Below are 11,511 nucleotides of genomic sequence, written 5' to 3' on the forward strand. Positions count from 1 at the left end.
CTCATGCGCATGCTGAAGAGGAAGGTGATCAATGAGAAAATCATGGGGGGGGGGGTTTGCTCCCTCCCATCGGGTAAGCAATTTTTCTCGTAGCATTTCGCAAGCAACAAATTTCCTTCTCACAAGGGATGTAGGTAGCGTCAAACACTTTGACTTGCTAGAGGTGATAGACAGATTCTATAATGCATCGGGCTCCTCAGCCAAGTCTCTTGTTCAAACTCTAATCCCCCCCTGAATTGGCTAAGAGAGCTGGGGGTAGTAGTAATTCCACGAGGGGAGGTAATTGAATCTCGGGGCCACTTTAGGGGTGGCGTTTTGTTGCGGCAAAAATTTCATTGGTTCAAGGCAAGGGTTAAAGCGAAATTAAGATCTTGGCATGGGATTAACCTTGAGTGGAATGCTCAGAGTCTAGCTATGCAAAACATTCTTGGGGCCTCAGTCAACTGCGTTTCGTCAATTTGGCATGTTAGGAAAAACCACTCACAAGAAATTGAGGAGCTCTTTAGGAGCTTCCTCTTGGCAGAAGAGCCAAGGAAGAGAAAAAGCACTACATACCGTCAGAACGGCTGAAAGCCCAAAGCGTTCGGGAGGGATCGGCCTACCAGATATAAGGCTAACGAACATTGGTTTGATTAGGAAATGGCTAGCTCATGTCTTCACCAAACATGCCCCGTGGGTGGAAATCATTAAAAGCTTCATAGTGAACTATAAATCTAAAGGTGCAGGCAGGTGGAGAGGATTGGAGTGGTATGCAGATTGTTGTCTCAGTTTGATTGTAGGATAGAGGGGCCAGATCTTGCAGATGGGCTTGTTCGTGCGTGGAAGGAGTGCATTCCCCCTTTGACTTGAAGAGGTAGGAAATAGCTGAGGGGCGATGGTAGCCTACTAGAATCCATATGGTAAGCATTGCTCCGGATAGAAGAGGTGAGGCTTTCGGTCCTCATGACATAACCAGGGCGAGGAATCTCTTTCAAAAAAGTGTTAGGATGTGGTAGGAAGCAGGATCTATGGAACCAGGCGAGGGCAGAATGGAAATCCATGGGCAAAGTCCTCCATCTCTTATAAGGGGGAGGTAGATCTCCTTCGTGCAGTCCTTGAGAGAATTCCTAAAGGGTGGCATACTAATGGTGTGTAGGCAAAAGATGGTATGGAGTGTCAATGGCTCTTGGGAAGAACCCCCTTGCATAGTCTCTTGGCTAGAGCAATATTCTACACTGTGGCTTTGCACATCTCTGAGAGTCTCTACTAGACTTAACCAAATTTGGGGATTGCGACACAAGGAAGCTTGGTGGAAGAAGAGGGCCCTCAAGGAAATTTGGAAGGGCTGTGGGGTGGGAAAGCCAAGTTCATAATTTGGAAATTCTTAAACCAATGGCTCTCGCTAAGAGCAAAATCAATCCCAAGGGCCTCATGTGTAGGAATGGCGTGGAGGATCTCAAACATCTATGTTGGAAGTGCCCCATAGTCCAGGAGGTGTGGAAGAAGCTGGAAGCGACTATTAGGCTTTCGGGCTTGATGGCTCATTTTGTTATTGGATCTCAATGGAGAATCCCCATGTTAGGGGACGTCTCCAAACTCGTGTCAATCTAGGCAGATTTAAGGGAATTCAAAAACAAGGCTGCATTGATCCAATTGGGGTTTAGTGCCTCGTGATCCTTGCAGTTGTGGGATATAGTTGCATGATCTAGGCCGCCTTGTGGAAAGGGTAGGCCTAACGGTCAGCCATGCCGTTCTCTCGGTTGAGGCAAACTTCCTGGTGGGTTAGGTTTAGGATGTCACCTAAGGCCCTGGGTTTATACCCCACGCTTAGGTCTTTTTTTGGGGGCTGACCACCCCCTTAACTAAGCCGGCATGTTTATAGTAGGCAGCCTATGGGGAATTTTGGGTTTCTTGCCCTCTCCTTGAGCTACGTGTCCTAATATAAGCCTTGGATTTAATTTTGATTTGAAGGCCTACAACACTTGATGAAAAGTATGCTTTTGGATGAAAAGCTCTTGATGGAAGGCATAAGTGCTTTGAAGGCCTCTAAATCTATACATGTGTCCTAATATAAGCCTCGGATTTAATTTTGATATGAAGGCCTACAACACTTGATAAAAAGTATGCTTTTGGATGAAAAGCTCTTGATGGAAGGCATGAGCGCTTTTGAAGGCCTCTAAATCTATATATTTCGCAAAGTTCAACTCTTTGGATCATCTAGCTGATGTTGGCTCTACAACCCTCTCTCTCCAACATCGTTCACATCGAGAAACCGCTTTGGAGGTAGGATAGGATTTCCACGACAAATGACAGAAGAAATCATGACAAGAATTTGGTCGATGCTAGAATTGGAATACAGACACTCATTGAGATTTAGGTAATATATCATTCTCTTACATATTCGCGATACTCAATCTCGGTGCTAATATTCTCGACGATTAAACCTCAGCGCATGGGAAAGGGCCTGTTCCCTCGGATTATAACTATTTGGGGAAGGAAGCGCATCGCCTTCCTGTCCACACTATGTGTGGTTATATAAAATATATACATATATATATATATATGTTTTCCATTTCAAGTTCTGTGTTTTCTTTTGCTTTTGTATATTCTAAATTCTTCTTTTTCTATTTGTGTGCTGAGGTGTTCGCAAGAAGGGAATGCTTAAACACATACGCCATTTGGTCGGACCTCCTATTGTCAACTTAGTTTATAGTGAGGTATTTTTCAAACACCGGCCTATCATCCTTTCTTCATCGTTAATTTATAATCAACATATTATAGATAACTCTCTTCATTCATTCCCTTGGAGGGCCTACCCCACCCTAGTTTTTTTAAAAAGTCTTATTCTCTAAAGGCTCTCTCTTCCCAAGTCCATATAATTAGCAGAGCACTCTAGATTAAAGAACGAAATTATTTTCTTTCCTAACGTCAAAATCGAGAGAAGTTTCTGCATGTCTACTGTGGCGCTGAAAATTTGAGGTTGTCGTCCATGATTTCTGGATTGCGCAGATCGCGAGCTAGAAGCGTTGTTGTCATGAAGCTCGTCCCAGCTGCAGCGAAATCAGCCTTATTTCAAGTGGAGTTGCAGAGTCACACTGGGAGATGCCCCGCATTTCCGGAGCATCTCACAGCAACGTATTCCATTACGCATTGCTCACGGTCACACAAGTAATTTCGTAAGCTTAGAGCACGTTAGGCCAAAGGCAACGGCGTCATCACGTCCCTGCACGCGCAGCAAATTCGCGATCCCGAGAAGGGCAAGTCTATACGTCTGAATAATCTAGTGGCGATGGAGGGAAAAGAAGTTGCTTGAGGGAGACAGGAAGGCGGACGTGGGCTCTTCTGTCCATTATTTCAACGGGCCTCCTCACAATGACACTCTTATAATAATGCGTAATCGTAACAAGCTCCAATCGACCACTTTAAAAAAAATTTGTTCCAAATTTTTCATGCACCTACGTGCAGCCGAACCTCATCGATTCTTGGATTGCCACACATAGGTTGGGTCAATGATCTAAAATACCCCATTGAAACATTGAATGGAGATTGCAAGCTTTGTGTATCTTCCCTATGTGATCATAGCGATTATTATGAGCTGAACATAACGTTTAGTTCGATTGCAGTTGTTGGAAGAAGTCCCTTAGTTCCTACAACAGCAAGTCAACGGTAATATGTAGGGTAGCGTGCGATTCTCCATCTATTCAATACGTTCACAGGAAAAAACTGTATTTGTGTGTGAGCTGCTAGAAGCACAGCGTCGGCATGGAGGCTGTTCGGTCCCTCTCTCTCTCAGCTCCTATGATCTATCCCTCCACTGTGCTCTATCTTTAGAGCTTCTGCTAATCCAGCTTCTGTCTGTCCCCTGAGATCCCTTCCCAAACACAGTAGCGCCATTTCACTGTGTCAGACTAACGCTTCCTTCCTATAATTGTAGTTTACGGGGGTCCTCTCTACCACCCTCGGAGATGAAACACTTTCCCTATTCCATAGCCAGCAGCAACGTCCACCATGTTTGCGCCCTTTCCTTCATACCCGCCTTCATATTTCTTCACTTTCAGTTGAAGTAAGCTACACTTGCGCAGCGTCGTTTCTCTTCCTCCAGCGCTGGTCCCATCTTCCCTGTGTTAATCTGTTAGTTATTTGTCTGCATACTCCATTGCAGTATTACATTCCCTGATCGGTGGAAACACGCCCGACTCCTCATTGTCTATAACTTGTGCCGTATGCTTTCGTCAAGTGTTGTCAATCTAGATGTCTGCTATTCGCTTTTCAGAAAACGTGCCCAACATGGCCTCCTCCAATCAGTCTCCGGAAGCGCCAGTTGATAATGTGAACGATACCTCTGAGAAGGTACGTAAGGAAATTTCGCGTTCCGACAGAGGAAAACTCCAGCTTCGCCGACTAGATTCTTTGGATATGGAGTCCAACTATGTATCCTCTATGGTACACCACGGCAGCAAGGTATGGAATTCCGAGCTGTTTCTTTCAATTATTGTCCTTTCCGCTTTCAAACTACTTAAGATGGACTGTGTTGATTCATGTCCGAGTGCACTACATCGCAACCTTTTCCAATGGTGGACTTCAGGTCTCGTGCATGAGTTCCATTTAAATTGAATCCGTTATTTTTAAAATTTGTTTTTCACAACCCTCGCACACCCATTGGCCAAATAGGGTGGGCCGACTGCCTGTGACCTACGCTCAAACGCCCAACCTCCAATCGAATCGTTATTTATAGTACCCCATACGTAGAAAACCCCATACGTACAGCTAAATTGAATCCTAGTAGCGCTGAATCAGTCCTAGAGACAAAGCTAAAATTTGCAATGTTCAGTACCAGTCCATTCGCACTAGCATATAGCGCGGGAAGGCCCTCAAAGAGATTATAGCCTGTATTAGAGGGTTGTAGCCTATGTTACACTCTAGCCTAGAGTCTTTACCCTTTTCTATATTGAAAAACATTTGACAACTAATAATGCGGTATGTCCATTCATCTGTATATTTCTTATTAAAAGAATCACTCACATTTTAATATAAATGTTGGATCATGATCTCATTTGATTAGATTTAGCCATTTACATGTTGTAATGACTTGAAAATTGAAGTAGTTTTAAAGTATCATACAAATGTGATGCTTCCTCAATGGAGCATACATGACAAGTAGCAATAGTAAAAGAGCATATAAGCTACATCTTTTTCATTCATTTTAAATTGCTATGCCACCACGTTGATAAATCTGCCAAAGTTAATGGACTCATTTTGGAACAGGTTTTGCCTAAAGCGCTTATCCTTCAGTTGGCATATCAAAGTATTGGAGTTGTTTATGGAGATATAGGCACTTCTCCTCTCTATGTGTATAGCGCTATTTTTGGAAATGGGATCAAGGAGACAGAAGATGTGCTTGGAGCCATGTCATTAATCTTCTACACATTGACTCTGGTCCCTCTCTTAAAATATGTATTTATTGTGTTGTATGCAAATGACAATGGAGATGGTATCAATTCGATATAATTCTCTGTTTTTCTTATCTTACTTTTGTCGATCTTTCAAAGAGAGTACTTTGTTTTATGAAATAATTATAATCTAGAGCATGCTTCTATAAGATTTAATATCACATTACCCCTCCATTATCCATCCTAAAAAGGCACATGCACGACACATATAGACAAACAATCACACATATAGTTCTAAGTTGAAGCAGTGGATGGCATGTTCTCTAGGTATATCCCCACACATTTATCATCAATTGGTTTATTTGCAGGTGGTACTTTTGCATTATATTCACTTATATGTAGGCATGCAAAGGTGAGCCTTATACCAAATCAACAAGCAGAGGACTCGGATGTTTCAACGTACAAGCTTCAACCACACAATAAAAAGTTGAAGAGAGCCATCCAAGTGAAAGAGGCCATAGAGCATAGCCATGTTGTGAAGACTGTGTTGCTTATCTTGGCACTATTAGGAACATCAATGGTGATTGGCGATGGTGTTTTAACACCTTGTATTTCAGGTAAATGGATGCCTAAGTTTCTTTCCAATAAAAACCTTTCAATGCAAGAAAACATCACTGGTTTTCATGCAATGACAATGATTTTGTCCAAGGAACTTTTAAAAAGTTTAGGGATGAAGGACCAAATTCTCCTTCAATAAAGGATCGTGTAATTGAGAATATCTACTTACTTCATGACTATTTTTGGGTAGTTCTCTCAGCCGTGAGTGGAATCCAGGAAGCCACATCCAACTTGAAACAAGGTGAGGAGTTTTCTATGGCAGTCCATTTTAATAAATGAATATTTTCTATGTTCTCATCAAAATTATTGTGACTAGTACAAATGGTTAAATCAGTGCTAATTAGTGGATGTAATGTCTTTTAGGTGAGGAAATTGTCTATACTTTTCTTTTGTTAGATTGATTATTTTCTCTGCATCTTCCAGACCACGTGGTGATCATATCGATTATAATTTTGATATCGCTATTTGCGATGCAAAAATTTGGAACTTCAAAAGTTGGGTTTGTGTTTGCACCTGCTGTCCTAACTTGGTTTGGCTTCATCGGAATTATTGGTCTATATAATATTGTAAAGCATGAACCTAGTGTTTTTCGGGCATTGAATCCAACATACATCTATTACTACTTTGAGAGAAACAAGAAGGATGGTTGGGTTTCACTGGGTGGTGTCGTGTTGGCGATAACAGGTAAAAGCATTTGCCCTAGTATTAGTATTTGTGATTGTGTATGGACCCCTTTTGTAGTAAAACATCTTGCAATTTGAACATTCAAGTAATCAAGGTTTATCAAATTTATTATTTGTCAGGAACTGAAGCGATGTTTGCAGATGTGGGTCATTTCTCTGTAGCTTCTATTCAGGTAAAGGCATACACTTCTATGGATTGTAGGGTTTGGCCTTGGAGTTTAAAAGGGAGTTGTCTGTCTGAATGATATCATCTCTTTTGGCTTCCAGATTGCATTTAGTGTGGTGGTCTACCCTTGCTTGCTGCTAGCTTACCTGGGTCAAGCCGCTTACCTTATCAGGAATCCACTTGACGTGGGACAAGCTTTCTACAAATCAATTCCAAGTAATTATAATCTATTTCTTGACCTAGCCACATTTTACTTGTATTCAACTAGCATTGAATTGTTCTCTCAGAATCACTCACAGCTGCATTGTTGTCTTTACACAGCTCCAGTCTATTGGCCGATGTTTGTTGTGGCTGTGGCTGCTGCAATCATTGCAAGCCAGGCTATGATTTCTGCCACGTTTACCATTGTGAAGCAATCTATGTCACTTAGTTGCTTTCCCAGGGTCAGAGTACTCCATACATCATCAAAAGTAGCAGGACAAGTTTATATTCCTGAAATAAATTGGATCTTGATGGTCGCTTGTGTCATCGTTACAGCTGGATTTCAGGACGCAACACAGATTGGCAATGCCTATGGTAAAGCTGCTACTTATTCTCTTTATCATCTTGTGCAACCATATGCATTGTCATTTGGATGTAAAATGGATGTTTGGAGGCTTAGAGGTGCGACCACATGTATTTTTGAATGGAGGCAGACTAGGGAGGTAGACCATTGGAATTAGAGTGCTTGAAATCAAAGCACTCACATCAAACTGTCAAATGGAGGCAGACTACTAAAATGACAGGCCCAAAACCACGCCTCCATTCGACCTCCATATCTCCATCTTGGATTTTCGTATGGATTACAAAAAAACCTATCACCTCCTTTACATTCCAGCGTGCATCTTTTGGAAGGTGTCATCTTCTCTTGCTCTTTGCCCATTTGAACTCTACCTGCAGATTTCATAGCCTCCTATCTGAACTCTTCCCTCTAATTCCATAGTCAGGCCTCTGTCTGCTGTCAAGAGTCTAAGTTGCTACAAAGCCTCTGAACATGCTATCAAAAGTATGCCTGTGACTACAAACATTTGATCTTCAAAAGGGCATGCATGTGGCAATGCTCTTTACTCTTACAACTGAGTTGATCATTGTCACCATTCCTGAACCATATGTTGATCTTTGTTCGTACATGTCATTTTAATATGGAAAGTGAAAATTTCATTCGGGGGGAAGGGCAGATAGGGGGTGGGGGGGAATAGAACCATGATATATGACAAATTTTTCGTAGCTTTTCATGCCCACTCTCCCTCAAGTATATTTTCCAAAAACATGGGCCATGTCATGCTATAATGGCTAAGTGAAGTGGAGGACTTAGACCTTGGGGGGTTTATTCATATGTTTCCCTTTTGATGGAAGATTGCCAATACGAGTATTGCACGGGCAAAGATACATGGCCATCCTCCTTGACATTGACATCACCATTGCCAAAACTTGCTTCCTCAAGTCCTTAGTGAATGGCCTGAGGGAGGAAATTCAGGGAAAAGAAATGGCGAGCGGCGGCAGTCGTCGCGAGCACCATTTCTTTTCCCTGACTTTCCAACCTCAGGCCATTTACAACCGTCGGGGGTCCGCGGGAGGCCCGGTTGTTACCAGTAAGAATCGTCCATTTCAGCATTCCTGCAATCTTCTACCGTAGTTAGCGACTTCGAGGTGGATGGCGACATACCAGCTCACGGATGCGATCTTCTGCAATGGAAGAGCTGCAATTAGGACATGGAAATTATCTTCCACCAGACCGCGGCCCTTGATGATATTAGTCAAAAGGCTGAGGGAGCCTTGTTAGCCGCGAGCCATTTTCCCTGCTAGAAAAGGCGACCAAGGCCTTTTCACGATCGTCGAGGGCCCGCGGGAGCTTCAAGAAAGCGATGCGAACTCAACACCTCAGCTCTGCAACATCTTCCAAGGTTGATAATGAATGACTCGCGAACGATCTTCCAGCTGCCAGCGAAGCTTCAGTACTGATGGGGACGTGAGAACTCGCGGATGGAGACTTCCTGCAAATCAAAAGTACCATATCCGACGGTCCTCGTTTATTTCGGAGTGACCTCGGCGGTTGACGAGCATAAACTACTTCCCGTGGCCGTGTAGCAAAGAAAAACGACACATTCTTGAATGTCGGGTCAGGTACCATGTTACGGACTTCATGACTCATAGTCGTACACGTGTCATCTGCAGCAGTCATCAACCTGTGACTGTGCCAACGTTAACTAGAAACATGGCGCCGCGTGGCCTTATGCCCTCGCTTGAATCGATCACAAAGGTCATCAGTCATAACACCAATTCATCCTTGTCCACGGTACCAAGAATTTGTGGTAGATCTCCCACTCGATCTGCACCTTTTGCTGGGTCGCCCCTGCCTGAACGTGCTTCCCAGCTCTGGGTTCATCAACAAACACCCCGGTCCCGTGTGCCATTCATTCCATAAAGTCGTTGCGTTTAGCCAGCGAACAGCCTTTCCCTCAAATCATTGAATTCTCTATCTTGACAACAGAGTATCGTTCTCTCGAGAAATTGTCGGTTGTCAATACGTTTCGAAGAATGGTTTTACATGTTAAGTAGAATCCGGTTTTCTATGAGCATCCAAGGGATGAATATCGATCATCTTATCTTTCTTGTGCAGGAATCGCAGTGGTCGGAGTCATGCTGGTGACCACGAGTCTCCTTGCTCTTATCATGACAATGATTTGGCAAAAACGACCAATCTTTGTGTTAGGATTTCTTCTCCTGTTCGGTTCAGTAGATCTGCTATATTTTTCTTCTGTACTATATAAGTTTGACCAAGGCGGATACCTGCCATTAGCATTCGCCGCTGTTTTGCTGTTCGTTATGTATACATGGCACTATGTGTCTACCAAACGATATCTGTACGAAGTTGAGAATAAAGTTTCGCTTGATGCTCTAGAAGAGCTAGTTCAGAGAACTAGCCGAGTAGCTGGTGTCGGGCTAGTGTATACAGAATTGGTGCAGGGTATTCCATGTATTTTCGGGCATATGGTAGAGAATCTTCCAGCTTTGCACTGTCTGGTGGTATTCGTCAGTGTCAAGGTTTTGCCGGTGACCACAGTGACGGAGGACGAACGGTTCCTTGTCCGACGAGTAGGACCCAGATGGTATCGCATGTTCCGGTGCGTGGCAAGGTATGGATACAAGGACCTGCGGGAGGAGAACGACAGCTTCCAGGGCTATTTGATGGCTAGACTTTCGAATTTCATCAGGTGCGAAGGGTTGGAGGGATCTTCCGAATCCCTAGTGCACGACATCTCCGAGTTACAACATGTAAGAGAGGAAAGAGAAGATGACAGATTGGAGGTGGATGATTTCGAAGAAACTCTGGGCAACGGCGAAGAATCTCCATGCGAGGAAACACAAAAGGTAACAATAATGTCGGCAGGGAGTCCGACTAGAAATAGTTCTAATCACAGCGAGAGGCAGTCGGGGAGGCTTTCTGCGAGCTCGATAGTGCCTGTAGGGGAAGAAGAAGGCAGGCACTCTGAGAGAAGATTGGCACAAGGTGAAGGAGGGGGGCTGATTTCGAGGAGGTCTTCGAACAAAGTAGTGAGAGAGGTGGGTATACAGGAGGAGCTTCGATGTTTGAAAGAAGCCAAGGATGCGGGGGTTGTGTATTTGCTGGGGCATTCAGACGTGAGAGCTAGCAAGAATTCAAGCTTGTTGAAGCGCTTCATCATCAACTATGCGTATGAGTTTATGAGGAGGAACTTCCAGAGCGGAAGCAATGCTCTCATCATTCCACATCAGAAAATGCTCGAGGTGGGCATGATCTACAACATCTGATCAAATTTCATATCATGTCTTTCTTAGCAACAAATCGAAGGTGAATTGCAGTGGACTTTCTCATTATTCGTCGTGCAATATTATGTTGTTGTAACATACTAGTGTGTAAACCCTTGGCTAATTCGTCATGACGTCATATAACTTACAACCTTCCATGTTACATGCACTAGCATGCAACATAATAAATAAATGGGTTGGATGCACATCTTCTACAATAGAAGCCTCATAGTTGTTTATAGACAGGCAACCACACTACAAACATATGCACTTGTTAACATGTGGCCATTGTAACAGCAGTAGGTACATGAGAGCTTAAGAGCTATAATTAACTTGAATGTTTAGTGACAACAAAAGTTATAGGTACAAACATGTAGCACTACAAAAACATCCATTACTGAGTTGAGTAGATAAAGAATGGAAGTATGTATACTTTGGATAACTAAACCACCAATGAGATCCTATGATGTATTGAGAAACTTCTTAATAAAATGATGCCCTTCATAATGTTTGAACTTTGATTTTGCCATTTCGCTGACCAAACACAAGAAAACTTGTATATTTTCAAGTAAAATTATTGTCCTTCTAGAAGGCTCGCATGGGGTCAAAAAAAGAAAGGAAATATCCATATGGACAAAAATTTGATGTCTATCTATACTTATAATTGCAAATTCATAGAAGCACTATTGGTAGATAGAATTAGATACAATAGATGCAAAAGTCAAAATTTTAGACCATAAACTTATTTGTCAAGGGCATGACAACAATTTAGTGGATTAGCAAACATCACAGTTCATCTCCGTGAAAGTTCCAAAGTATAGTAGATTGTTTTGAAATTTCCTATCAA

At 42.8% G+C, this 11,511-nt stretch overlaps 1 protein-coding gene across 1 annotated transcript; it reads left to right on the forward strand.

Annotated features, from left to right (window-relative positions):
• The first annotated feature begins 2,968 nt into the window (after nt 1-2,968).
• LOC147894945 (potassium transporter 5-like) lies at nt 2,969-10,667 on the forward strand. The gene is made up of 13 exons (XM_087384259.1): nt 2,969-3,147; nt 3,603-3,645; nt 3,914-4,042; nt 4,231-4,440; nt 5,245-5,470; nt 5,738-5,986; nt 6,178-6,228; nt 6,411-6,671; nt 6,791-6,843; nt 6,938-7,052; nt 7,158-7,412; nt 9,496-10,247; nt 10,455-10,667. The coding sequence occupies exons 1-13, from the start codon at nt 2,969-2,971 to the stop codon at nt 10,665-10,667; spliced, it is 2,736 nt and encodes a 911-aa protein (XP_087240385.1).
• Nucleotides 10,668-11,511: the final 844 nt, after the last annotated feature.

The sequence above is a fragment of the Dipteris shenzhenensis genome, chromosome 13 (assembly GCF_047967505.1).
Source record: "Dipteris shenzhenensis isolate YYH24624 ecotype China chromosome 13, Dip_SZ_1.0, whole genome shotgun sequence".
Classification (NCBI taxonomy): Eukaryota; Viridiplantae; Streptophyta; class Polypodiopsida; order Gleicheniales; family Dipteridaceae; genus Dipteris; species Dipteris shenzhenensis.